Source organism: Bubalus bubalis, chromosome 24, assembly GCF_019923935.1.
Source record: "Bubalus bubalis isolate 160015118507 breed Murrah chromosome 24, NDDB_SH_1, whole genome shotgun sequence".
Lineage (NCBI taxonomy): Eukaryota > Metazoa > Chordata > Mammalia > Artiodactyla > Bovidae > Bubalus > Bubalus bubalis.
Genome location: NC_059180.1, coordinates 25547570 through 25575383, shown reverse-complemented (window position 1 = coordinate 25575383; position 27814 = coordinate 25547570). Strand labels below are relative to the sequence as shown.

Sequence of the window (27814 nt, the reverse complement as noted above, 5' to 3'; positions counted from 1 at the left end):
CTTCCAGAATGGTTTCTCCATTTTACATTCCCAGCAGCAATGTATGAGTCTGGTAATATTTTTATTTTCTTTGGGGAGCCACCTTCCTATTTGGGCTCATGTGGATTAGACACTATTGACCCCTCTGCCTCAGCCATGTGCATCCAAGCAGAGTCTAGCCAACCAGCATGTGCCAAAGAGACTGCTTCAAGAATGAGCATGTTCTCCAAGTCAGGGCAGTGAGATTCAACTCTGAATCTAGAACAACCCTGGGCTTTTATTACTTGTACCAATAAATCGACCATCCTTCATGTATCAGGCCAGTCTGAGTTGGGTTTCCTGTCACTGGTGACCAGCTGATTACATCGTATCTTAAGATTTGCTTGTAGAAAATCTCTGTCTGGGATATTTGTCTCCACTGTGTGTTGGACATTTATTGAGCGTCGACTTTACATCAGATACAGCTACAAGTCCATGCTGGAGTTGGGCTAGCGCCGTTAGAGTGAGAATGGATCAGTGAATAGTCAGAGCTGCGATCTTGCAGACAAAAGGGAACTTCCGGCTGCAGGTGTTATCATTCCATGACCTCAGAGCTGTGGCAGGGAAAAAGCAGAAACTCTGTGTGAAGGTACACCTACCACAGTAAAAGTGACCCCACCATCCCACCAAAGTAAAAGTCCTCTCCCATAAGCCTGGTGTCTGCACTGGCATCCCTTTCTTGCCGATGCTTGATGAGGCTGCTGTCCAGCCTTACTCTCTCCTAATAGGGCTAGTGTTGATTTGCTACTGTGGAGAGGCAGGACAAGCCTCGCTCAGAGGCTTGACCCAGCTCTGACTCCCAGGCTCCCAGACGGCTCCCAGAAGAGCAATTTGCTGTTCCATGCCTCCCTCCCCTAATCAGAAGAAGAAAAAGGAGCAGTTCAGTGTTTGGATCTGGAGTAGATATCGAAACCCAGCTCCACAAATTGCTTGCTGTGAAAACTCAAACAAATCACTTAACTTCTCTGAGCCTCAGTTTCTTCATCTATAAAGTGGAAACATTAATAATTTTTATTTCTTGAATTGGTATGAGCAGTGACGATGTTCACGATGATGGTGATGACTGCTGACAGCACATGCAAACCACTGTAGTCGCTTTATGTCCCTTATCTTCTTTCTCCTTCCCATCAACCCTGTGAGTTAAGTGTCACTAGCCTGGAGAATCCCAGGGATGGGGGAGCCTGGTGGGCTGCCGTCTATGGGGTCGCACAAAGTCGGACACGACTGAAGCGACTTAGCAGCAGTAGCCCCATTTTATGGATGAAGAATCTGAGGCACCAAGAAGTTGGCTACCCAATTTATAAGCGGTGGAGCTGGAGTTCAGACAAGGACATTCAACTCTGCAGTCCACGCTCTTGCCACTGGGCGAATCCGCTGTATCTCCTTCAGTGCTCAGAAGAGCCCTGTGGGTAGGACCGAAGATTAAATACATTTTATAGACAAGGAAAGCGAATCTCAGAGAGAATAAGCTATTGCCTCAAGGACACAGAGTTAGAACGCAACATGGCCGGGACTTCAGCCTGACCGGGCACTCACTACTGCGCCTGCGCCCTCTTCCTAGCTTCTGTTTGTTCTAATGTCCGTGAGCGCAAGCCACATTTAGTGCGTTGGTGAGCTGACATAAAAGCACCATCCTTTGGTCTCTGTACAAGTTTCTTGCTTTCTTTCTTTTCATGCTTCTGTCTCTAATGTCTTTTCATCCAAATCACAGTTTGCATGTCAACAACACACCATTAAATATTATTTAAAATGCATCCACCACAGAGAATGGCCGCGTCCCTAACACCCACAAGGGACCTCTGGCCACTCTCCAAGGTGTTTAACTCACAGTGCCTCGACCACCCCTGGTGCCTCCCAGCACCCCTGCAAGAACCCTGGTCTCAGGGGCACCCACCGCTGGTGGGCCGGTACCATATCTGCACGCAGTCCTCCTCTTCTGGGTCTGCATGGATGCCGTCATCCGGCTGGCTCCCATCCCAGTAGCTGTAGTCATAGGGTGAGCCGTCTGTCCATTCAAACTTCCCTTCCTGGGGGGGTCGCATCCAGAGGCAAGGAAGCGAGCCAAGGAGAGAAAGATCAGGCATTCAGGCCATCTCCAGCTTGGAGTAACATCTAATGCCTTCATACCTAACAGTGCAGAAGCCCTGACTTTTATCTGATATACTATTATTACCACCATAACTGGTAATGGTGAAACCATGTGGGCACAAAAGCCCCTCCATGTCCCCTGCCTCTTGCTTGTAGAAAAGCGCTAGTCTCCCAGGCCTCTCGTGAGTCACAGAAGAGCAGGTTCAAACAGTTAATGGTTAGGACACTGGAATCACAGAATCTTCAGTTCCTCCCTGAAGATACAGATGACAGTGTCCAATGCACGTTCCCGAGGCGTTTTGCAACGACTGTAATTGGCACAAGAGGGGAAAAGCTGGCTGCATGATGACCAGACTGAAACTCTGACAAGCTTCTCCATCGTGTGCAGTACTGGATCTATGGCTAGACAGTACCCAGAACTGGCTTCAAGGAAATGAGGACAAACTGATCCTGGAGTTGAAGGATCAAGATGATGCTGATCTGACCACTGCGTGACAAGTTTCATGATGACTGTGGGAGCTGCTTGTGCTGTTCTGCATGCAGCCCCCTGCCTGTGCACTCCTGAAACTCCCCTTTGAAACCTTTGCCTCCTAACCAGCAACGGGGAGACAGTTTGGGGGACCCATCCGCCATCTCCCCAGGTTTTCAAAATACAGCATCTTTCTTATCCCACCAACCCTGTCTCTCAAACACTGTCTTTTTTTTTTTTTCAGGGTTTCAAATTTTTTTTAATTTTATTTTATTTTTAAACTTTACAATATTGTATTGGTTTTGCCAAATATCGAAATGAATCCACCACAGGTATACATGTGTTCCCCATCCTGAACCCTCCTCCCTCCTCCCTCCCCATACCATCCCTCTAGGTCGTCCCAGTGCACCAGCCCCAAGCATCCAGTATAGTGCATTGAACCTGGACTGGCGACTCGTTTCATATATGATATTATATATATTTCAATGCCATTCTCCCAAATCATCCCACCCTCTCCCTCTCCCACAGAGTCCAAAAGACTGTTCTATACATCAGTGTCTCTTTTGCTGTCTTGTATACAGGGTTATTGTTACCATCTTTCTAAATTCCATATATATGTGTTAGTATACTGTATTGGTGTTTTTCTTTCTGGCTTACTTCACTCTGTACAATAGGCTCCAGTTTCATCCACCTCATTAGAACTGATTCAAAGGTATTCTTTTTAATGGCTGAGTAATACTCCATTGTGTATATGTACCACAGCTTTCTTATCCATTCATCTGTTGATGGACATCTAGGTTGTTTCCATGTCCTGGCTATTATAAACAGTGCTGCGATGAACATTGGGGTACACGTGTCTCTTTCCCTTCTGGTTTCCTCAGTGTGTATGCCCAGCAGTGGGATTGCTGGATCATAAGGCAGTTCTATTTCCAGTTTTTTAAGGAATCTCCATACTGTTCTCCATAGTGGCTGTACTAGTTTGCATTCCCACCAACAGTGTAAGAGGGTTCCCTTTTCTCCACACCTCTCCAGCATTTATTGCTTATAGACTTTTGGATCACAGCCATTCTGACTGGCGTCAAACACTGTCTTTTGAGCAATGAGCAGCCAAGCCTGAGTTTGGTTCCAGCTCTGGCTGGTAATATTACTAGCTGTTGTTTATTGAGGGCTTATTATATATCATGACAGGTGGGCAATTTGTCCTCACCATCCTGCAAAGCAGAAATTGTCATCTCCATTTTACAGATGAAAAGACTGGGACTTAGTCTACCCAAATTCACATAGTCAATAAAGCATTAGTGCCAGGATGTAAACCCAGGTTATCTGACTCCAGTACTCAAGACCATATGCTATGCTATGCTAAGTCACTTCAGTCATGTCCAACTCTGTGTGACCCCATAGACAGTAGCCTACCAGGCTCCCCTGTCCCTGGGATTCTCCAGGCAAGAACACTGGAGTGGGTTGCCATTTCCTTCTCCAATGCATGAAAGTGAAAAGTGAAAGGGAAATCTCTCAGTCATGTCTGACTCTTAGCGACCCCATGGACTGCAGCCTACCAGGCTCCTCCATCCATGGGATTTTCCAGGCAAGAGTACTGGAATGGGGCACCATTGCCTTCTCCACTCAAGACCCTAACTATTACATTAAAAAATTTTTTTCTACCAGTGAGTGGAAATCATCCTTCATCTTTTTTTCTATCTGTCCAAATAGTGTGTATTTTTCTTGCCTGCTGTGGAACCACTCTGACCAATTGCAAGAAAAGTCCTGTTGGGAATCTGATTTGTGTTGCAATAAATGTGCAAATTAACTGTGGAAAGAATGACATCTTTGCAATGCCCCGGAACAAAAGTCATTTCTCCATTTATTTAAGTTTTTAGAAGAGTCTCTCCTGACGCATCGATGATTATGGAAGCCATGTTGTATGATGGAAATTGCACACACCTTCTGGGAGAGAGACCAGAGCCTGGGATTCCAGCTCTTCTCACTTCCTAATGCTGCAATCTAACCAACTTACTTAACTTCTTTGAGCCTCAGTTTCCACACCTGTAAAATGGACTGAATATCTCCCTCAGAGAATTATTATGAGAACTGAATGAGGTTAAAAGCACTAAGAGACTTAATTAGTGCCTTACATGTGGTGCCTAGGACTGAAAAGAAAAATATAAAAGCAAGTCCTTTTACTGTATCACTTGTTATTATTAGTCTTAAGTCTTTTTTTTTTAAACTTTACATAATTGTATTAGTTTTGCCAAATATCAAAATGAATCCACAAATTCCTTAACTCTAAGTGTATTCATAAGCCAATTTTAAAATTACTATTATAATGGGACATTTTGGTTCTTTTTTTAATTTACAACTTCTATACAAGTTCTTGCCAGGTCAATTCTACTGATTGTTAAACTATCTTTACTGAGCCTGGCCACTATTGCTACTTCTGCTCACTGATAGCAAGTTCAACCACCCAAAATGAGCTCTTGTGTCAAGAGAGCTTGTGCCAAGCACAGGCTAAATCTTTTACATATATTGGCCCATTTACTTTGTACAACCAGGCACTGTTATTATCACTCCATTTCATAGCTGAGAAAACTGAAGCCCAGAGATGTAAAAAAAAAAAAAAAATTGTCTCAAAGTCACCTGTGTGTGTGTGTGCTAAGCTGCTTCAGTCGTGTCTGACTCTTTGTGACGCTATGGACTGTAACTTGCCAGGCTCCTCTGTCCATGGGACTCTCCAGGCAATAATACTGGAGTGGGTGGCCATGCCCTCCTCCAGGGGATCTTCCCAATCCAGGGATTGAGCCTGTGTCTCTTACATCTCCTGCATTGGTAGGTGGGTTCTTTACCACTAGCGCCACCTGGGAAGGCCCCAGAGTCAGCTGCTGCTGCTGCTGCTAAGTTGCTTCAGTCGTGTCCGACTCTGTGCGACCCCATAGACGGCAGCTCACCAGGCTCCCCCGTCCCTGGGATTCTCCAGGCAAGAACACTGGAATGGGTTGCCATTTCCTCCTCCAATGCATGAGAGTGAAAAGTGAAAGTGAAAAGTGAAAGTGAAGTCGCTCAGTCATGTCCGACTCTTAGCGACCCCATGGACTGCAGCCTACCAGGCTCCTCCATCCATGGGATTTTTCAGGCAAGAGTACTGGAGTGGGGTGCCATTGCCTTCTCTGCCAGAGTCAGCTGCTGCTGCTGCTGCTAAGTCGCTTCAGTCGTGTCCGACTCTGTGCGACCCCATAGACGGCAGCCCACCAGGCTCCCCCGTCCCTGGGATTCTCCAGGCAAGAACACTGGAGTGGGTTGCCATTTCCTTCTCCAATGCATGAAAGTGAAAAGTGAAAGTGAAGTCACTCAGTCGTGTCCGACTCTATCGACCCCATGGACTGCAGCCCACCAGGCTCCTCCGTCCATGGGATTTTCCAGGCAAGAGTACTGGAGTGGGTTGCCATTGACTTCTCCACTACAGTCAGCTACCATAAACTAAATGGTAGAACAGGTGCTGGAAATGGAATCCTATTCCCTGCAGTGCTCCGAGGCAGGGTTGGAGGTGTACATATAGGAGAGATGCTCAGGATGCAGCTTGCCCGGGGTAAGTCAGCAGACAAAATCTCCAGGTGAAGTCTGCTGTGATAGTGCCAGGTATGTGAGCTGGCCCAAGCCAGCCCTCTTTGGCCTTGTTCTCCCATCATCATTCCACCTACTCTTGCCCCATTGCCTCCCAGACACACTGGTCTTTAGTGTCCTTGAATGTGCTGTGACTCTCCCGCCTCAAGACCTTTGCTCATGCTGTGCTCTCTGCCTGGACTGTTCTTCCTCTGACTGACTCCTATTTGTCCACTGGACATTAGCTTAAATGTTTCTTACTCAGGGAGGCTGCGGCAGCTGTAGCCCTGCTCAGACCTCCTTCAGGAGGACCTGTTGGGGGAGCATGGCTGAGTGACAGCTGCTTGGACCCAGCACTGCATTCACAGGGAGAACATGCTTCCTTCATGATCACAGGTATGAGTGCTGGCCCACTCCTGCCCAAGTGGGAGTCCTGGAATGGGCATCCTCTGCCAGGGGACATCCCGTTGGCTTAGCCAAGACTTTCCAGAGTGTTCTGCAATCTGAGGCTCTCCCCATCCCGCCCTCCCCCATCTCCTTTCACAGGGCTCATCATGGGCTGAAGGTCTTCCCTCCTGCCACATACCTGCCTTCTTTTTCTCCTTTGCAGATATTTTCCCTCAAAAGCCTCTTACCCATCTAATCAAGTTTTTGTGTCTGTTTTTTTGAGAATCCAAACCTAAATGTAGCCCATCACTGCCCATCTGATATGTTTCCATCCTCCTCTCTTTCACAACGCTTATTGTATTCTAACTGGGGTGTCTTGGTGTATGATTTCTCTGTATGCAGGGCATGTGGCAGGGACCAGGCGTGTAGGTTCCACATGAAAAGCTGGTTAAATCAAAGTGGAATCTTGGCTGGAGCTCCCAAGAGGGCCTGATGGCCAGCACTTCCTCACCTGCCTGTGATCGTGAAGCCCTGTCCAGATGTCAGCTGGGATCCCAGGAACACAGCTGTTCACAAGGTCGTACACAAAGACGTTCTCCTCCCAGCTGCAAAGGTAAGAAACCCAGGTGCATGTTACTCGTTGCCTCTTGGTGCAGGATTGAGTTGCAAATCGACAGCAGCCTTTGTTAACCCTCCTGGATCAAAGTAAATAGAGGATGTGATGCAATCTGGTTTTTCTCCTTTTTCTTTTTTAACTAGGGCACCCACATGGGCTGTCCTGTCAGGGGCATTTCTGCGTTTTTTCCATGCCAGTGCAAAGCAGGACTCAGCACTGTTATTCAGCCTATAAATTTAAGTCTATCTCAAAAACAATAGTAAATAAGGTGGATTATACTGAAGAGACAAAAAAAGGAATTGACATTGTATTGCACATACCAAATAACAAAAATCTCCACTGGATGTTCTTGCTCTTTCTCAAAAGCCCCCCGTACAGTGCCAGTCCTTACATAGCCTCCTCTCTCCTAATTCTTTTTCTCATAGAACGTCTTCAAAATCTTTGGGTTTGCTGGAAAATTCAGCTAGAGGCGTGAACTTGCATAGTTGACTCAGCAAAACCAAATCCTGCAATTAACTATCCACCCTCTTCAACAGGTGTCTTAGGCCATTCAGGCTGCTACAACAAAATACCACAGTCTGGGTGGTTTATGAACTATAGGAATTTATTTCTCACAGTTCTGGAGGCTGGAAAATGCAGGATCAGGGTGCCAGCATGGCCAGGTGAGTGCACTTTCTGGGTACATACTTCTTGCTGTGCCCTCACATGGGAGCAGGGGACAGGGGAGCTCTGTGGAACTTCTTTTATAAAGGCACTAATCCTATTCATGAGGGCATCACCGTCAGAGCGTAAGCATCTCCCAAAGGCCCCACTTCCTAACACCATCACATGGGGCATTAGAATTTCAACATATGAATCTTGTGGGGACCAAAACATTTAAAACACAGCAGAAAGCATTGGTGAGATTCTCACCTCCTATTTCAAAGAGCTTATAAAGTAATTTACCTAACAAAAGAAATTGGTGGAGGACCCTGGAAGTAGTCTGTGCTGCCTAAAAGAACACTTAATCCATAACTCCTTTCAAAACAGGATTATGTTGAGGTATCCTTTACGTTGCAACAGATTACATCTGCTCCTGATGGGTTCTTCTAAGTGACCACTCTCTATAGGCTGCCACCTTGTCTAGAACACCTGCCCATCAATTTCATTTTGCTTAAGGTGTTGGTAGCAAGTCAAAGCACACATAATGCTGTGCTGTGCTGTTCTGTGTGTGCTTAGTCATGTCTGACTCTTGCAACCCTATAGACTGTAGCCTGCCAGGCTCCTCTGTCCATGGGATTCTCCAGGCAAGAATACTGGAGTGGGCTGCCATTCTCTTCTCCAGGGGATCTTCCTGACCCAGGAATTGAACCCAGGTCTCCTGCATTGCAGGCAGACTCTTTACTGACTGAGCTATAAAGGAAGCCCTAAGCACACATAATAACTCTCCTTAATTATGTGTTTGTGGAAGACATTACTAATCCATCCCAGAAGCACTCAGAATTCTGGTTCTCAGAATCTTTTTCAACACAGTGTTCTAGGCAGTGTCATACTAGGAGTTGCTAATCAAAATTGTTATAAATTGAATGTGCCCCTCCCCCAAATTCATTTATTGAAATGCTAACTCCTGATGTCACTGTATTAAGAGGTGGGGCCCTTGGGAGGTGATTAGTTCATGAGGGTGAAGCCCTCATGAATTGGATTAGTGCCCTTATAAAAGAGGCTCTAGAGAGTGTCCTTGCCCCTTCTGCCTTGTGAGGATGCAGCGTGCAGATGCCCATCTGCAAACTGGGGGGTGAGCCCTCACCAGAACTTGACAGTACAAGGCGCTCTGATCTTGGGCTCCAGAACTGTGAGAAACACATTTCTGTTGTTTATCAGTGACCCGGTCTGTGATATTTTTGTAACAGCAGCCTAAATGGACCAAGATAGATATTATTAGAAGCAGTGGAGAGGAAAGATGGCAGGTGAGGCAAGGCTTACTTGCCCTCAGAAAGATCTGATGTGCACACTAAGTAAGTGCTGACCTCTTGATACACCCATGATTAAGTGAAAGTGAAGTCACTCAGTCGTGTCCGACTCTCTGAGACCCCATGGACTATATATATAGCCCACCAGGCTCCTCCTTCCATGGGCTTCTCCAGGCAGGAATACTGGAGTGGGGTTGCCATGTCCTTCTCCAGGGGATCTTCCTGACCCAGGGATCGAACCCAGGTCTCCCGCATTGCTTTAGCTTCTGAGCCACCAGGGTAGCCCATGATTACAATTAATAAAAATAATTAACAACTCTCACTATGAAGCATTGTATTACCTGAGTGCTTGTGCAAGAACTTCAGATCCATTATCTCCTCTAAAATCCTTAATCTTAAAAGCTCAGTGTAACTATTGATGTTTCCCAGCTGAGGATTCTGACTCGGAGAGTTTATGTGATTGAGTAAGATCACCAGGTAGGAAGTGGTGGAGTGGGGTCTAGCCTATGGCTGCCTAACTCTAAAGCCCTCTTAATTTCCTCCTTTATAACATCTGCTGTCCCTATCCCCTAAGCTTCCCAAACCTTTAAGATCCTGATTCAGGACTAGTTCTTCCAGGCAACATTCTGTGAGCACCCTCTATATAATCCTTGAACACCTGTAGCAGAAAGTTTCCATGCTCCCCAGGCTGGGCTGGTTGGCTTAGTTCTCTGCTTCTCGAGGTTGTGTGCGCATGCTAAGTCACTCTAGTCCTGTCTGACTCTTTGTGACACTGTGGACTATAGCCTGCCAGGCTCTTCAGTCCATAGGATTCTCCAGGCAAGAATACTGGAGTGGGTTGTCATGCCTTCCTCCAGGGGATCTTCCCAAAGCAGGGATCGAACCCGTGCCTCTTATGTCCCCTGCGTTGGCAGGCGGGTTCTTTACCACTAGTGCCATCTGGGAGGCCATTTCCCAAGGTTTCTTCTCTACAAATGGGCTGCAAGGACCACATGGACCAATCTCACACCTTATTTCTATATGGCATCTTATCTCACACCATCACCAGTCTATGTTCAGTGTCGATGTTCCAAGACCACGTGTTTTGTCTAACATTAGAGTGGTATGATTTGCAGGGGGGACAAAGTATTCTTCAGTCCAATGTGTCTTTGCTGTTGGTCCTATCCAGCGAAGCTCTGGCATCCCCATGTGCTCCTCTCATGCACAATTCACGGTGTCCTAGATTAACTGCTGACCATGCATGGTGAGTGGTCATCTAGGGGAGTGGCTGCCCTGCCATTAAAATGGCAGTAGATCCACCTGGGCTGGGTGGATGGATCCAACACTGGGCTGGACGAAGCACAAGCTGGAATCAAGATTGCCAGGAGAAATCAGTAACCTCAGATATGCAGATAACACTGCCCTTATGGCAGAAAGTGAAGAGGAACTAAAGAGCCTCTTGATGAAAGTGAAAGAGGAGAGTGAAAAAGTTGGCTTAGAGCTCAACATTCAGAAAACTAAGATCATGGCAGCTGGTCTCATCACTTCATGGCAAATAGATGGGGAAACAGTGGAAACAGTGGAAACAGTGGCTGACTTTATTTTTTGGGGCTCCAAAATCACTGCAGATGGTGACTGCAGCTATGAAATTAAAAGATGCTTACTCCTTGGAAGGAAAGTTATGACCAACCTAGACAGCATATTAAAAAGCAGAGACATTATTTTGTCAACAAAGGTCTGTCTAGTCAAGGCTATGGTTTTTCTTGTGGTCACGTATGGATGTGAGAGTTGGACTGTGAAGAAAGCTGAGCACCGAAGAATTGATGCTTTTGAACTGTGGTGTTGGAGAAGACTCTTGGGAGTCCCTTGGCCTACAAGGAGATCCAACCAGTCCATCCTAAAGGAAATCAGTCCTGGGTGTTCATTGGAAGGACTGATGAAGCTGAAACTCCAGTATTTTGGCCACCTGATGTGAAGAGCTGACTCATTTGAAAAGACCCTGATGTTGGGAAAGATTGAAGGCAGGAGGAGAAGGGGACGACAGAGGATGAGAAGGTTAGATGGCATCACCGACTCAATGGACATGAGTTTGGGTAAACTCCAGGAGTTGGTGATGGACAGGAGGCCTGGCGTGCTGTGGTTCATGGGGTCGCAAAGAGTCAGACACAACTGAGCGACTGAAATGACAGCCACTTTTGTTCAATGGCACCTGCTTGGAAAACTATTTCAATATTTTATTGTATTTTCCCCATATGTGGTCAAAATAACTGGGAGATAGAAATGCCCGAGGTGCTACTGTTAAGTAATAAGGAGCGAAAATCAAATGAACTTAATTCAATTCAACTGTCACTTGAAGCAAAAATGGAAATTATTAGGTAAGCTGAAAGGATGAGAAACTTAAACTTTAATTAGATGCTCCATGAACATAAGTTGATTGTGTGTTTAATTATGAAGGAAAAGAACAAAATTACAAAGCATGAAAAAAATGCCAGAATTAGAGAATTGGATTGTGTCTCAGAGACAAGATGTAATTAGAGATTTTATAATATTGTCTAGCTTTATGGGCACTGAACTGGGTTAATAACAGATGAATGTGCTGTGCAAATTCAACTTTTCTACATGTTTTCAGGAAAGTATCATATGCCAGAGTGGAAAACTACCTGTATAAGAGAGGAGATGCTAGCATAACATTTGGGGAACATTTATATAAGAGAAAAAAAAAGAGGGATGTCAGGAGTTGAGAAGAGAGAAAGGAGGCAAGTTGAGGCAGAAAAGAACAGAATTTGAGTCAGGGGCTGCTGGAAAACCCCCAAATCTACCTGGAATCATAGTGCCCATTAAACCAAGGGCTCCATGGGGCAGGCTGGGCTGTCCTTCCTGTGGACCGCCAAAGGGAAATCATGTGGAATCACCTTTAAATTTCCTCTTTATTACATATATTTAATTTTCCTCTGCCGCTACTACTGCTAAGTCGCTTCAGTCGTGTCCGACTCTGTGCGACTCCATAGACAGCAGCCCACCAGGTTCCCCGTCCCTGGGATTCTCCAGGCAAGAACACTGGAGTGGGTTACCATTTCCTTCTCCAATGCATGAAAGTGAAAAGTGAAAGTGAAGTCGCTCAGTCATGTCCGACTCTTCGCGACCCCATGGACTAAGTTTTTGGGAACTTATTTTATCCATCTTTATACGTGCCAGTCATATACTGCATTGAGCTCTGTATCACAGGGGATTTGACTCTGAAGACTGCCTTGCTCAGGCTTCCACATCAGCTGCCTTCCATGCAAGGGGAGGCACTGATGGAGGCTGGGAGGGAGAGAGAAGCCAGGGTGATTCGTTCCCTCTCTGCCTGGGGAGGTGCTGTCAGGGGCTGCCTGGTTTCTGCGGCTCCAGCTCCCATAGGACTGAACTGCCCTCCAGTTAGGGGTAGAGCTAGCTTCCTGCTGGTGTGAATCTTTAGAAAAACTACTGCGTCTTTAAGTTCTCAGAGTCTATCACTTGCAAATATATGAAACTCCATGTTAAATGTTCATAGAGGTTCCTGTTTTCCTGGTCAGATGTTGATTGCCTCACTATATTCTTCAGCACCACCAAGGATATAGTGGATACACAGCTAGATGAATCAATGTGAGTATTCAAGAGGTGTTTTTTTTTTTTTTTAACTAAGATTGAGGACCCCTTCCCTGTTTGTAACAAAATTCGGCAACTCTAAAGATAAAGAACCAACCAGGGTTCTAACTTCAAGGCTTGGAGATTCTTGGAAAATCAGGCAAGATTGTGAATTTGTAGCTGTGGCAATGGAACGCATCACATCTGGCTTCAAAGAACCCACAAATCAGCAAGGAAGTCATATGTGAAAAGAAATCACGAAAGTGATGAAGAAAGTGCTCCTGGGCAGGTGGATGTGTGCAGTCAGTTGCTACCAAGTCTGGGGTGACTTCAGTGCAGAGATGGCAGAGCTGAGTCTGGAAGGTTAAGGAAGAGTCTACCTGGAGAAGACAGGGATGGGAGTTCCCAGTGGGGGTAACAGAATGTGCAAATATGCAGGAGTAAATGGGCTAGACCACACTGGAGAATGTCAAGATGGTCAGTGTGGCTGGGGCTTGGGAGGCATGGAGGAATGTTGAAGGAGGCTTGGTGGGTGGGCTATGGAACCCAGCTGCTCAGGTTCAAATCCTGGCTCCACCATTTCATAGCAAGATACCTTCTTGGAGCCTTAGGTTCCTATCTGTGACATGAGGGTACCAACCTAATATGGTTTGCAGGAACTTGATGCTTAGCATGCATGCTAAGTCACTTCAGTTGTGTCTGACTCTTTGCAACCCCATGGACTGTAGCCTGCCAGGCTCCTCTGTCCATGGGACTCTCCAGGCAAGAATGCTGGAGTGGGGTGCCAGGGGATCTTCTCAACCCAGGGATCAAACTTGGATCTCTTGTGTCTCCTGCTTTGGCAGGCAGGTTCTTTACCATTAGTGCCACCTGGAAAGCCCAAATCTTAGGAAATAAATGTCAGTTATTATGCTTTATGTTATGCTATTTACATGTATGTTATATGGATTGTTTCATTGGTTCAACCCTGCTGTGATACTGAAAAAGGCATGGCATGAGTTTGGCACTTATAAAAATGGACCTTCCAGCCTGCTGTTTGCAACTCTTGCTAAATGCTTTGTCCTCTACTGCCAAGGCCAGTTTCAATGACAGTAACAGCTGAAATCACCAAATACCAGTGGAAGACACCATTCTCTACATCCCTTTCCAAGGGGGTGCTTGACTGGGCTACAAAGGACAGAGGAGTCCACTCACCTGTGGATGGAGGCCAGTTTGGCAGACTTCCTGCCGATGGAGAACTCCGAGCAGTAGAAGTCAGCCTCAGCCCAGGTCTTATTAAGAGGGAAAAATCTGTAGCAGTGGCCTTTGAACTCCATCCAGAACAGTGGGCACAGGGAAGCCTGGGGCAGCTCTGGCATGGCTGGGGACAGAGAGAAAACGGACTGGGAAGAAGGCTGCCATGCAAACATTGATGCTATGGCTTAGGACATCTTTTAAAGTATAAAAGTAAAAAGTGATCCCAGTATGATTAACACATGCACAAAATTTACAAAATAGTAAAGGTAATATGTACTCATTATAGAATCCTTGGAAAACGTTACTGCCTTAGAGTGTTTTTCCTCTTGTCATGTTGAAGGCAGTGATTTTTTAAAATGCAATTGTGATTATATTGTCCATAAACCCCTATCTGTATTCTGATTTCTAAAAATTAGAGTATAAGCATTTTCCCTCATATCATTATAAATTTCTGTAAACATTGTTTCAAACAGCTCTTGAATACTCCCCTGAGTGTCCACCCCCTCCCCCCCCCCCCCCCCCCCCGTTTATTTAATCATTCCCCTATTTTGGTCTAATTAGATTGTTTCCTCTTTTTAAAAGAAACAATTAGACAAAGTGCTGAGATGAACAGACTTGTCTACAAAGGTTTTGCAGCATTTCTGATTTTCTGGGGAGAGATTTTTAAGGCTTTGATACAATTTGCTAAATTGCCTCCTGAAAGCAATTTCTACTCCCACAGTGATGTCTGAGAATGCCCACCTCATCGCGCCCTTGCCGGCACTCTTCCCACTTTAATGGCACTCTTTGCAAATTTTACAGGCAAAAAAATGGTATCTTATTTCAATCTGCAATTCTGGGCTCTCTGGCGAAAGTGGCTATTTCCCTACATGTTTAATGACAAACAGCAGCCAAGACTATTTATATATTTAGCCCATGACTACTAGGGTTCAGGATGTGTTCTTAATTCTGAAAGGGGACAGTAAAGTTCTCCAAAGTCTCGGCCCCTCTGGGGGGCCTCTTCGTGTGGTTTGGAAAACCACGATTGAAGAAGACCAAGCCGGGGAGAAAGGCGTGCTGAGAATCGGCCTGGAACTTGGATGTATGGCTCATCTGTGATAGCAGGTACCAGGCAGTGGTGAAATTGTTAGACTGGGATCCAGAAGCCTGGGTCCCAGCCCCAGCTCTGCATCTTAATGCCATATAATGCTGGCACCTTCCTTTCCTTCTCAGCGGTCAGGCTGGCACCTCTTGAGGTACCCGGGGTGTGGATCTTCAAAACCACTCTGTTAGTGGGCTGGGCTCATGAATAAGGAAGTAGTGGATTTCGTTTACTGAGCATTTATGATGTGCCAAAGATTTGCTGGGGCTTCCCTGGTGGCTCAGTGGTAAAGAACTCGCCTGCCAATGCAGGAGATGCAGGTTCGACCCCTGGGTGGGGAAGATCCCCCCGAGAAGGAAATGGCAAGCCAATCCAGTAGTCTTGCCTTGGAAATCCCAGAGACAGAGGAGCCTGGTGGGCTACAGTCCGTGGGGTCACAGAGAGTTGGACACAACTGAGGCTAATGAGCACAAGCAGTATATGTGCACATACAATTCTATGAATTTTTCGGGGAAGGAAACGGACAGTTGCTTTAATCAACATACTCTTTATGTTGAGTATGCCTGCAATTCGGGAGAACCAGGTTCAATTCCTGGGTCAGGAAGATCCCCTGGAGAAGGAAATGGCAACCCACTCCAGTATTTTTGCCTGGAAAATCCCATGGATGGAGGAGCCTGGTGGGCTATAACCCATGGGGTCGCAAAGAGGTGGACATGACTGAGCGGCAGCTTTCAGCTGGGGGCTATCTGTCCCTGATGAAAACCACTGGGCTTTTCTGTTTGACCAGAACCAGCCCTCCCCTCATCCCAGGCTGCTGTACTGGTCAATCCTGGCTTGTCCCACCCTTCCCCGCCAGTCCTGGCCAATCGTCTTTCAAAGAGTGCCAGTATCCAAACTGGGGTCAGCTGATCCAAAATCTGCTCTCTTAACCCTCCCTTATATGCAAAGGGAGTTATGGACTTAGTGGGCTCAGTACCCCTGGCTCTTCCCTGCTCCACTCCGGACCTCGGTCTCCTCCCTTCTCAGTTGAGAGCACTGGTCTAGAAGGACATTGCCTCGATGCTGAGAGGGCTGAAGGACCCCTTGTGAGGCTGGGTGTTGCTGAGCTCCCTGTGGGGACTTTGCCAGTGCCTTCCTCACAGAGAGAGGCAGCTGAATCTGCCTCTCTCAGGGGTCACCTTTTGGAGCACTTCCCCCTTTAGCAGCAGCAGCAGCAGCCCCGTTGCATGAATGAGAAGCAGCAAGTCATTTCCATCTGCTATTCACCCATCACTTATAACCAAGGACACACACTGGTGAGCACTTGGCCATGTCTGTGCAGGAGTTGGCTGGAACAACTGGCCCAAGACGATATTTGCTGATGCTAAATGACTTTCCCCACTCTCACCCACCCTACAATTATTTTACATCCTAAGTATTCATACTAGAGATGGAAGTAAAGGATATAACCATCCCAGTTTGCCCAGGACTGTCCCAGTTCTAAATCTGAAAGCGGCACATCCCAGCCCCCAACCCCCACCCCTTATTTGATCTCCTGGAGCAGTGGTTCTCAACCACGGGTGATTTCGAATCCCAGGGGACAGGAAGCAATGCCCAGAGACATTCTTGGTGGTGGGCCTATTGGTATCCAATGGGTAGAGGCCAGAAATGCTGCTAAACATCCTACAATGCCCAGGACAGCCCCCACAACAAAGCATTTTCTCACCCGAAATGTCAATAGGGGGACTTCCTGGTGGTCCAGGGGTGGTCCACACTCCCAATACAGGGAGCCTGGGTTCAATTCCTACTTGCCGCAACTAAATATCCTGCATGACACAAGCAAGATCAAAGACCTTGCATGCTGCAACTAAGAGCTGGGGCAGTAGAATAAATAAACAAACATTAAAAAAAAAAAAACCCCAAACAACAACAAAATGTCAATAGAATCCCTGCCCTAGATGGAAAGCCAAATTCCAAAATGTAAAATAACCTCACGGAGCCACAACACAAAACATCACAGCAAATGTCCACACTCCTCAGCCCGTCTGTAGTTTCTTCAACAAAAATGCACCAGAAAACCGATTAGAAGTAGAGTTAGGGTTCTTTTCTAATTTTAGAGTTAAAAATGTAAAACTGTCACAAACCCGTGGCTTAAAAGCCCCGGGGCTAGAACACTGTGGTTAAATTTAACCATACAGACTTCATGGAAGGATGGGACAGAGGGCAAGCCTTGTTTTCATCCCAAGTCTGAGATAAAGCAGACAAACTTCTTTGTCATCTCTCCCACGGCGGGAGGATTGTCCGCTCCTCATCCAGTGTAATCTTCCCCAGAAGGTGGAACTTTTTACCTTCTCTCTGCTCTATGAGAGGTCTCTGCTCTATGAGAGGTCTCTGCTCTATGAGGGGATGCCGCTCTCAATGCTCTGCTTCAAATGGCTCAGCCATCATCCCCCCGGCCCAGGTGGATATAAAACCCTGCTGCTGCTGCTGCTAAGTCGTTTCCGTTGTGTCCGACTCTGTGCGACCCCATAGATGGCTAGCCTCGGTGTTGGGGAGGCTGACTCCGCACCCAGAGCGCTGCTGCGCATGTGCCCACTGCTTTGGTTTCTTTCTTTCCTTTCCTGCCCCTGGGCGCCCCAAACATTTTCCTGGAAGTCCAGCTTACTTTTCAGTGGATGTTTGTAAAGTTTATCCTCTTCCTAGATGTCTATAGTGGAGCCATTTTCTGCTCTCCAATTTACCATAAGGTCTGACCTGGAAGTTTCTACCCTCGTTGTCCTCTCTTTCCTTTTCCTTCATTTAAAAAAAACCCACAACTTTTAATTTTGGAATAAATTTAGCTTTACAGATAAGTTGCAAAAATGGTATACAGAGTCCTTGAATATACTTCATTCAATTTCTCCTAATGTCACCATCTTAACATTTCCATGGTACATTTGTCACAACTAAGAAATCAGTATAGGTACATACTCTTTGGGGCTTCCCAGGTGGTGCTAGTGGTAAAGAACCTGGTTGCCAATGCAGGAGACATAAGAGACTAGGGTTCGACCCCTGGGTGGAGCAGATCCCCTAGAGGAGGGCACTGGCAACCGGCTCCAGGAGAATTCCAGGGACAGAGGAACCTGGCGGGCTACAGTCCCTGGGGTGACCAAGAGTCAGATGCGACTGAAGCAACTTAGCACGCATGCACTCTTCACTCAACTTCAGGTTTTATTCAGATTTCACCAGTTTTTTCTTTACCTGTTCCCAGATCCAGCCTAGGAAACCCCATATATTCATTCTACCCTTGTGTTTTATTTGATATCAACTACCTTTGATATCAAATACTATCACTATCTTGTTAAAGCAATTGTTCCTTTCTTTCCCTAGAAAAATGCACAGTGATGTGTACACACACACACACAAACATACACAGTCTCCCCCTATTATTTTTGGCCTCACTGCGTGGCATGTGGGATCTTAGTTCCTGACCAGGCATTGAACCCTTGCCTCCTCAGCAGAAGCAAGGAATCTTAACCACTGGACTCCCAGGCAAGTCCTATACACACACACTTTTGATTAGACAAAACTGACAACAATTGGCTGGAACTGGCCAGAATTGTCTGGCATTGTTGGATATCTTCCCCAAATCATCTTTACCTCTTCTCTTTCCCTCTCCTCGTATCCAATCAGTTTTTAAGTCTTGATTATTCCACCTCCCAGTACCTCTCCAATTCCTTTCTCTCTCTCCTTCTTTTTCTTCCTTCCTTCCTTCTTTCCTGTCTTCCTCTCTCCTCCTTCTCCTTCCCTCCTTCTCTCTGTCTGTGTCTCTCCCTTCCACATTCTTCCTTCCCCATAGTCTCTAACAGAAACTTCCTCACTTGTCTCTTGGCTGTTCTTTCTGCCTCATCTCACCTTGCAGATTCAGAGAGCCTTCCAACACCCTGAGCTGGTCCTCATAGACGCCCTCCAGGAGTGCCCATCGCCTTTGGGACCAGCGCTCCCTCCTGCCCCTGCAGCTTATCCCATCCCTCACAACATGCTCCAGATTTGCTTCAGCTCTTGTGTGTTCAGTTCTGCAGATACTTGCCTTGGCCTGTCTTCAGCCGATCTGAGTTTCTTCCTTGAGTCTTGGCTGTGTGGTGGCTTCTTTAGGGAGGACGAGGTAGGAGCCTCTCTGAGAGCCCCTAGAGCCCCTGCACCCGCTGTTCACACGTCCCCATCAATTCTTGTTCAGTCTGGCCTCCCCCTGCTCAAGGTCTTCTGTGATCATCCTTCTCCTTGGTGCCTGGCACATAGGAGGTAACTAGTTTTGAATGACTAAATGCATGCCTGGGAATCAAACACTGCTCCTTTGAGCCAACTGTCCCTTTGAGGGTGGGGGGACAGTAGTGAGAAGGGTGTGGGCACCACCCATGTGTCCTGATGCCTCCAAAGTGGTCTATCTTGACTCTAGGATGGTGTGCCTGGACTTTTCCAGCTGAGCACTGAGGGCATTGACTGACCCTGTTTTTCCATATTGTTTAGCACAATGGCTGCTGGAGAAGGGGTATCAGCCTTACCACGGAGCTCGTTAGCAATGGAGAGCCTCAGCCCCCACCTTCCCGCCCTCCTCCCCACTCCTGGTCCCTTTGATTTTCTCCACTGAGCAAGCGGTGGTTATGGATGCCTGGGGTGAAACCTACCAGAAAATGGGGCTGTGACAGGTCACTGCTCAATTAATCCCCTTTCCACCTGGGCAGGCAAAGGCCTTTAATTGGGAGGACCTGGGAGGCACAAAGGAGCCGCTTGCCTGCAGTGGAATGGTAATGAACTCCACCCTGCCTGGCATCCCACAGCTCCGTGCCCCCCACCCCCCCCACCCCCCCAAACTTCCTTTACCTCTGGGATTTTAGAAACAAGCATTAGAAGGGTTTCAGAGGACTTTCATCAACCTGCAGCTCAAAGTAGCCTTGGCTAAGCTGTGTCTCCTTTGTAAAGAGATGTCTATAGCTTTACAGCTTGACAGGGAGTGGTGGCAACATAATGACCAGGGCCCACCCTACTGAGCTTCCACCTGAGCCACGCGATGTGTCAGGTATTTTGTGCATAACAACTCATTTCGTCTTCCCACATCTTATAAGGTAGGTATCATGATTCCCCCCTGCCTCCCGCCTTTATAGATGAAGAAACCACAGAAAGCACAGAGAGTTTGAATGACTTGCCTGAGGTCACACAGCACCTAAGTGGCAGACCTGCATGGCTCCAGACCTAATTTAGAAATTCCTGCTATATTGAAACCTATTGCCCTGTCTCAAGCTTGATGGTCTGGTCATTCATTCATTCCCTTATTTGTTCAGAAAGTCTTATTTGAGCACCTATTTGGTCTCAGTAGTTGGTATGTACTGGAGATACTGTGGCATATTATATAGAGGTAACCTCTGGCCTCATGGGTATTACACTCTATGGAGACTGACCTTAAGAAAAATAAACACAAAAATAAAATGTCATTAATACATAGTTAATATGGCTTTCAGAGAAAGCAATGGCACCCCATTCCAGTACTCTTGCCTGGAAAATCCCATGGATGGAGGAGTCTGCTGGGCTGCAGTCCATGAGGTCGCTAAGAGTCGGACATGACTGAGTGACTTCACTTTCACTTTTCACTTTCATGCATTGGAGAAGGAAATGGCAAGCCACTCCAGTGTTCTTGCCTGGAGAATCCCAGGGATGGGGGAGCCTGGTGGGCTGCCGTCTATGGGGTCACACAGAGTCGGACACGACTGAAGCGACTCAGCAGCAGCAGCAATATGGCTTTGTGTTGTACAGGCAAAAACTTGAGGGAGCAGCTCCAAATAATTTCAGAAATTTGTCAATTGTTTGCCCCTTTTCTCTCCCGAGTTGAACTGGGTGTCATCCCCACCCTGCCTGCAGGGTGCCCACCGGTGATTACAATGACACCAGAGTGAGTCCCCTTCCTGGATGGGGAAAATGCAGGGTGTATAACACCCATTATACAGGATACAGGATCACCTGAAAGTGGTACATAACCCAGATTTAGAAACCCAGAGAGCTTCCTGGAGGGGGTGATGTGAGACCCCTACTGAGACCTGAAGGATGAGGAAGAGTCAGAAGAGTGTTCCAAGTGGAGGGCATAGCATGTGCAAAGGCCCAGAGGTATGAGAGAGAAGGGAGCATTTGGAGAATTGCAAATGGTTCAGCCTGGCTGGGAATTTGAGAGAGGGATAAAGCTGGAGGTGATGGGCCAGGGGGGTTGGATGTGGGGGCGGGATGCACAAAGAAGCTTGTTGCTCTGGAAACCAAGAGGCCAAACTACATGGTATTTTACCTCAATTAGCAGCACCAAAGGCCCCCAAGGTCTCCCAGCTGGGGTGGGAGTCAAAGCTTTTGGAAGCTTTGAGCTTGTTAAGGAAAGAGGACACGCCAGCAGAGTTTGGGGCTCATTTTTTTAATCTCTCTTTTTTAAAAGAATAAATTGTCACCTTCCCACACGATCTGGCTGTTCACTCCCCTGGCCCCAATCCAGCCTCCCACAAACACACTACCCTGCTGCCTGCTACCCAGATCAGCCTTGGGAGCCAGCCGGGAGAGAAGGGGGCTCTGGGGGCTACATTTGCCCCCCTCCACATCACTACTGGGCCCTAGATGTCCCAGGGGGTCAGAAGTGTCTCCCAGTGTCTGGGAAGCTGGCCCTTGGGAAAGCTCAGTCAGCTTCAGCACCTCCCTGGTCCATACACCCCACCCCCAGGGGGCCTTCCCACTGAGTCCTGGCTGTGGTGTGCAGAACTACTGGCCCCAGGCCTCTCACGCCTGACCGTTGCTTTCCCTTCTCCAGGGCTGCTCTTGTGGCCATATGATACAGAGGAGACAGCACTGGGTGGTTTTTTATTTTGCTCATAAGGGTGGCCATTCATTGCATGCTAAGTATATCTGTTGAGACCAAACTGGGAGTGGGTATATGTATCAGCCTCCCTTTACAGATGCAGAAACTGAGGCTCAAAGAGGTTAAGCTCCCACTGCTAAAAAGTAGCAGTGTCAGGATGAAACTCAGGTCTGAAGCACTCCAGTGCCTCCAGAAAATATCTTTTTTTGGTCTTGTTTTCTCATTTGTAAGACAAACATATTAAACACCAAATTTAACAGTGTAATGGACTGAATGTTTGCGCCCCACCCTCAGGTTCATATCTTGAAATCCTACCCCCTAATGTGATGGTATTTGGAGATGGAGCCTCCAGGAAGAAACTGGGGTCATAGGATGTCATAAGGGTGGACCCCTGTGATGGGGTTAGTGCCCTTATGAGAAGAGAAGAGACAGAGCTCTCCTCTCTGTGGCCATTTGCAAGATAGGAAAAGAGATCTCACCAGGAACTGAATTGGTCAACACCTCAGTTTCGGAGTTCCCAGACTTTAGAACTGTGAGAAATAAATTCCAGAGTGTTAAGCCTCCCAGTCTATGGTACTAGGTTGCCAAAATTTCCTTTGGGTTTTTCCAAAATGTCTTATGGAAAAACATGAATGAACTTTTTGGCCAGCCCAATATTTTGTGATAGCAGCCTGAGCTGACTAAGAGCATCATAATCAAGCAAATAATTCAACGTTTCCTGGGTGCTTATTTGGCTTGAGGTCTGTGGCCTCAAGTCACAGTCTGGAGGCAGGAACACATGGCACACCTCGCCATGAGTCCTTACATGCTAAGGGACATTCTAGAAGTGTGTAGAGGGCTCTGTGACCATAGACGGGGGACAGGGAATAGGCTAGCATGTCCAGGTCAGGGGGGCACTCTAGGATCCAACTCTATGATCCAGACTAGAGGGTGCAGAGGGATGTACTCTGGGAAGCAGTGACTCTCTGTTGCCCAAGCCTCTGTGTGCCAGCCTCAGAGCTTAGACTCTGGAGTTAGATTACTCTACTTAGAAACTCAACTCTTTGTGCCTCAGTTTTCTTCTCTGTAAAATGGGCATGATGATAGTGTCTACTTCACAGGTAAGCCAGTGCCTGACTCATAGTAGGTGTTCTAGTAAACATGAGATATTATTACAGCAGAAACAGCCTCAGCCCTGGGATATTCCTGGAGCTGGGAATATTCCTGGTGCAGGAAAAGAAGACGAACCAGGCCCACTGTCAATAAGGACTGTGTTTTGGCTGTGTGCCCACCTTCATGATCTGCACAGGCTCACCAAGACCCCAGCTAAGCGCTCTCTAGTTCCACATCAGCACACACACTCACACTTACACACCCAAACACTATTCCACAGTGCCAGCTTTTTGGCGGGGAGAGGAAGAGGCTACAGAACATAACTGATTCTCCCTCCCCAACCCTGAAGCCCTGTAGGAGCAGGCTCTGAGCATCAAAACACTTTGTTAGAATTTCCTTTGCTGTGAAAAGTTCTTGGCTCATGAGCCAAGGAAAGGAAGCTTTTTGATGGTTATGGTTGAAGAATCATAATAGCAAATGTTTTGGTAGACTTTACCAGGTGCCAGGCCCTCTTTTCGGAGAAGGCAATGGAACCCCACTCCAGTACTCTTAGCTGGAAAATCCCATGGACAGAGGAGCCTGGTAGGCTGAAGTTCATGGGGTCGCTCAGAGTTGGACACGACTGAGTGACTTCACTTTCATGCATTGGAGAAGGAAATGGCAACCCACTCCAGTGTTCTTGCCTGGAGAATCCCAGGGACGGGGGAGCCTGGTGGGCTGCCGTCTATGGGGTCGCACAGAGTCAGACACGATTGAGGTGACTTAGCAGCAGCAGCAGGCCCTCTTTTAAGCACTTAATATTTGTGAATCCACATAAGGTGATCAAAGCCAGGTTCTGAGAAAGATTTTAGGAAAAGGATCTAGTCTGGCTAAATCCTCCCAAGTCTCTCAGAATTGTCTAAAGCAGGGAGCAGGGGTCCCCAACCCCTAGGCTATGGACCAGAACCAGCCTGTGGCTTGTTAAGAACCAGGCTGCACAGCAGTAGGTGAGAGGTGGGTGAGTGAGCAAAGCTTCATCTATTTACAGCCTCTCCCCATCACTCACACCACTTGAGCTCCACCTCTGGTCAGATCAGCGGCGACATTAGATCCTTATATAAGCACAAACCCAACTCTGTCTGTGAAGGATCTAAGTTTGCGCGCCCCTTATGAGAACCATCCTACCCCTCCCCAAAGCTGCCTCACCACTAGTCCACGGGAAAACTGTCTTCCAGGAAACCGGTCCCTGGTGCCAAAAAGATTGGGGACCACTGGTCTAAAGGTTTGTTTCCAAAGCAGATCTAGGGGTATGGCTGAGTTGTACAATTTGCATATATTTGCATGTTCATGAAAGATCCAGAGCAGTGGGATTAAGGGGGAATTTTACACCTAGAGGTTAGGGGTGCAGGAGAAGAAGAAGAACCAGGCCCACTCTCATTAAGGACGGGTTTTGGCTGTGTGCCCACCTTCATGGTCTGCATGGGCTCACCAAGACCCCAGCTAAGCGCTCTCTAGTCCCACATCAACACACACACACTCACACTTACACCCCCAAACACTTAGCTCACACATTCTCTTCCGAAATCACTTTGCTCTAGTGGATTTGTCCACTCAGGCTTGAATTGGGCTTTCCGCTGGGCTGGATGGATGATGACCTTGGCCAGATTATTTGGCTTCCATAGGCCTCAGTGTGTACAACTGTAATGTGGAAGGATCAGGCTGAGTGGACTTCTGGGACCCGTCCTTCCAACTCTAACTCTGAGGTCTCCAAAGTTGCTGGGTTGGCAGGGATATCAATCTCCCTATCAGTACAGTGGGACTGAGGCATGGGGCTAGATGTCTGAAAGTGCCTTTTTGAAGGCATTTCTGTCACAGCAGAAAACTGTGTCTTTTGGCCAATTCTATCATAATATCAACAACCACAGTGGCAGAAGTAGTAAGGTAAAAGCCATTTTTCAAGTGCTTACTATGTGCTAAGCTCTTCATTTGCGTGATCTTCTTGAAGATTCTCTAAAACCATTATTATCTCCACTTGCCAGAGGAGGAAACTTGAAGCTCTGAGAAAGGTCCCACGGGCACAAACTAGTGAGAGAGGAGGACTTCCCTAGTTGCTCCCACTCTCAAACTCAGCCTCAGGCCTTTGCACTTACTGCTGGGCAGAAAGGCAAGATCTTGGAACACACAAATATCCTTTGAAGATATTCTGTCCAATTTCCCTCCTGTTCACCCATTGCTCAGATGAGAAAGTTGAGGCACAAGAACAAGGGTGCAAAGACACCATTATGGACTGAATGTCTGCGTGCCCTCCCAAATTCCCATGTCAAAGCCCCAACCCCCAGTGTGATGGTGTTTGCAGGTGGAGCCTTTGGAAGATGATGAAGGTTAGATAGAGTCCTGGGGTCCCCAAGATGGGATTAGTGGACTTATAAGAAGAGGAAGAGAGACCAGAGCACTCTCTGTCTCTCTACCATGTGGCCACTTGCAAGCCAGGAAGAAGGCCCTCTCGAGGTAACAGATCAGGTGGCATCTTGATCTTGGACACGAAGCTTCCAGAATGCTTCTTGTAGTTGAAGCCACCCAGTCTGTGGTATTTTGTTATGGCAGCCTGAGCTGACTAATACAAACACTCAGAGAGTTTATGGCAGACCAGAGCCCCTGAAGCTTGCCCAAATGAACTGACCACGCTTTACATCCTTCATCACTAGGGTTGCTAGATTAAAAAATGCCCAGTAAAATTTGAATTTCAGATAAACAAGTAATTTTTAGCATAAGGCATGTCCCATGCAATATTTGAGACATATTAAAAAATGATTTATTGTTTACCTAAAATTCAAGTTTACCTGGACATCAGGTATCTATCTGGTAATCCTATCACCCTTCTGTTTAGTTTCACCCCAACACTGTAACAGCTCAATAATATGGTCTTATGGGGATCTTACGGATGTTTTATTACAATATTAGTTCTATTTTAATAGGGACAGAAATAGTGTCTATGCCATAGAGTTATTGTGAGGATTAAATAATTCCATATATAAAAAGTGCTTAAAACAGTGCCTGGCATATAGTGAGGGCTATACAAGCATCAGTTGTTGTTACTGGTATTATTAATAGTTTTAAAACAATGTTTGGAAATCACCCTCCTGGTAGAGGTGACAGGCAAGATCCTCTGCCTTGAAGGGATTAAAGGACTCAGGACTCTTCCTACCCCAGAGTCAGCACCCTGACCTCCCTATTGAGTTGAAGCCCAGTGTCCTTCAAGTGGGACACTGGGAGGCCACATGCCTGTGTCTGATGGGTCCCAATTCCAGGGGATCCAGAAAATTTGCAGAGCTGAGTGTCACTAGGCCAGGCGCCAGGGAGGTCACTAGAGGGATCCCTGTGTCCTCCTGTGTTACCAACGCTATGGCACAGCAGCAAGTCTGAAAGCTCCCTGGGAACAGCTATCACAGCCAAGGTGAGGGTGGGCAGCTCAGATGCCAAATCCCTAACAAAAACATCATTTTTAGATCTTCTTATAGTGTCAGGCATTTTCCTCACATTATCTCATCTTCCTTGCACAGCAGCCCCAGAGGGGGCCATTGTGACCACTGTTTTCTAAAGGCAACCGAGGCTCAGAGAGGTCAAGAAACTTGTGCCAGGTCACACAGCTTTCAAGATGCAATGCTGGGCTTTTTTACCAGGTCTCTTTGGGTCTGGCCCTAGGACAATGTCCATCAGCTGGAGGGAGAGGATCTCGAGGGGGGCTGTCAGGAAGCTCGGCTTGCTCCCCCAATATTCCTTGGGTCAGGCAGGCCTGCAGCCTAGTCAGTGAGGCCTCAGTGACAACTCAAGTATTGCAGATGTCCTCCTCTCCACCTGCTCCCCGCCCTGGCCCCAGTACTCACCTGGGCTGATGTTGATGTCCGTCTGGGGAAAGGCCTGCGCGGAGAGAAGGGTCAAGACGGCCACGGTCCACAGCCCCCACTTCTGCATCCTGGTCCCCGAGAAAGCCGCCTCCTGGCTTGAGCAGGGGAAAGAGGCCCTGCCAGGTCCGACGGCTCTCCTGCCTGGAACTCAGGAGGACTGGGTAGAGAGACCCCAGTCTCCGCCCTCTCCCCTCCCCTCCTTCTCCCACCTCCCTTCCCGCACACCCTCAGAGTGACAGCCCAAAGGCTGCCCCTGGCCGGGCCGCTTCGGAGAACTAAAAGGAAGCACAGTCCTGCTTCCAAGCCACAAGTGACCTTGGGCCTGGGTTTGCATCCCTTGGGACTGTAAGATGGGACAATAGCAACATGCACGTCCCAGCCTGGCACAGGAGACAAAGCATCTCGGTGCCCTCAGACAAAGTGAAAATATAAGCTCAGTCGTGTCTGACTCTTAGCAACCCCATGGACTGCAGCCCACCAGGCCCCTCCGTCCATGGGATTTTCCAGGCAAGAGTACTGGAGTGGGTTGCCATTGCCTTCCCTGCAATGGACATGAGTTTGAGTAAACTCCGGGAGTTGATGCTGGACAGGGAGGCCTGGCGTGCTGCAGTCCATGGGGTCGCAAACAGTGTGACACGACTGAGCGACTGAACTGAACTGAACTGAGAGAGGGCGCCCCCTTCAGGCAGGGCCTCAGCACTTGGGCTCAGCCGGTCTGCGCCTGAGCCCTGGATTCCCCGCAGCCAGGAGGAAGGCCAGGTGTGGCAACTCCTCCCCGGTCTTTCAGAGGTTAAAGAAGGCACTGGTAGAAGGTTCTTGAAGTAGAGGAAGTGTTCAACAAAGAGAAGCAAATGTTATTGTTAGTGTATGGTTCTAGTGTGTTCAAACTTGAATGATGGTGTTTTATTGGAATCTTGTTGCATTTATGAATTGATACCTCTAAAAATCAGAGTCTTCCTGTATCCTCAGGCAAG

The 27814-nt window shown here is 47.4% G+C and overlaps 1 protein-coding gene across 1 annotated transcript; it reads right to left on the bottom strand.

Annotated features, from left to right (window-relative positions):
* Nucleotides 1–315: 315 nt before the first annotated feature.
* On the bottom strand, nt 316–27021 carry CLEC19A (C-type lectin domain containing 19A). The gene is made up of 5 exons (XM_006047008.4): nt 26820–27021; nt 13901–14066; nt 7068–7161; nt 1913–2045; nt 316–572 (listed from the first exon to the last, which is right to left on the bottom strand). The coding sequence occupies exons 1-5, from the start codon at nt 26905–26907 to the stop codon at nt 493–495; spliced, it is 561 nt and encodes a 186-aa protein (XP_006047070.1). The 5' UTR covers nt 26908–27021; the 3' UTR covers nt 316–492.
* Nucleotides 27022–27814: the final 793 nt, after the last annotated feature.

Coding starts and splice junctions, on each gene's coding strand:
- CLEC19A (XM_006047008.4), bottom strand. CDS start 26,907: ATGCAGAAGTGGGGGCTGTGGACCGTGGCCGTCTTGACCCTTCTCTCC. Junction 7,162..13,900: donor AAACTGGCCTCCATCCACAG/GTGAGTGGACTC, acceptor TTACCTTTGCAG/CTGGGAGGAGAACGTCTTTG. Junction 2,046..7,067: donor GGCTTCACGATCACAGGCAG/GTGAGGAAGTGC, acceptor CGACCCCCCCAG/GAAGGGAAGTTTGAATGGAC.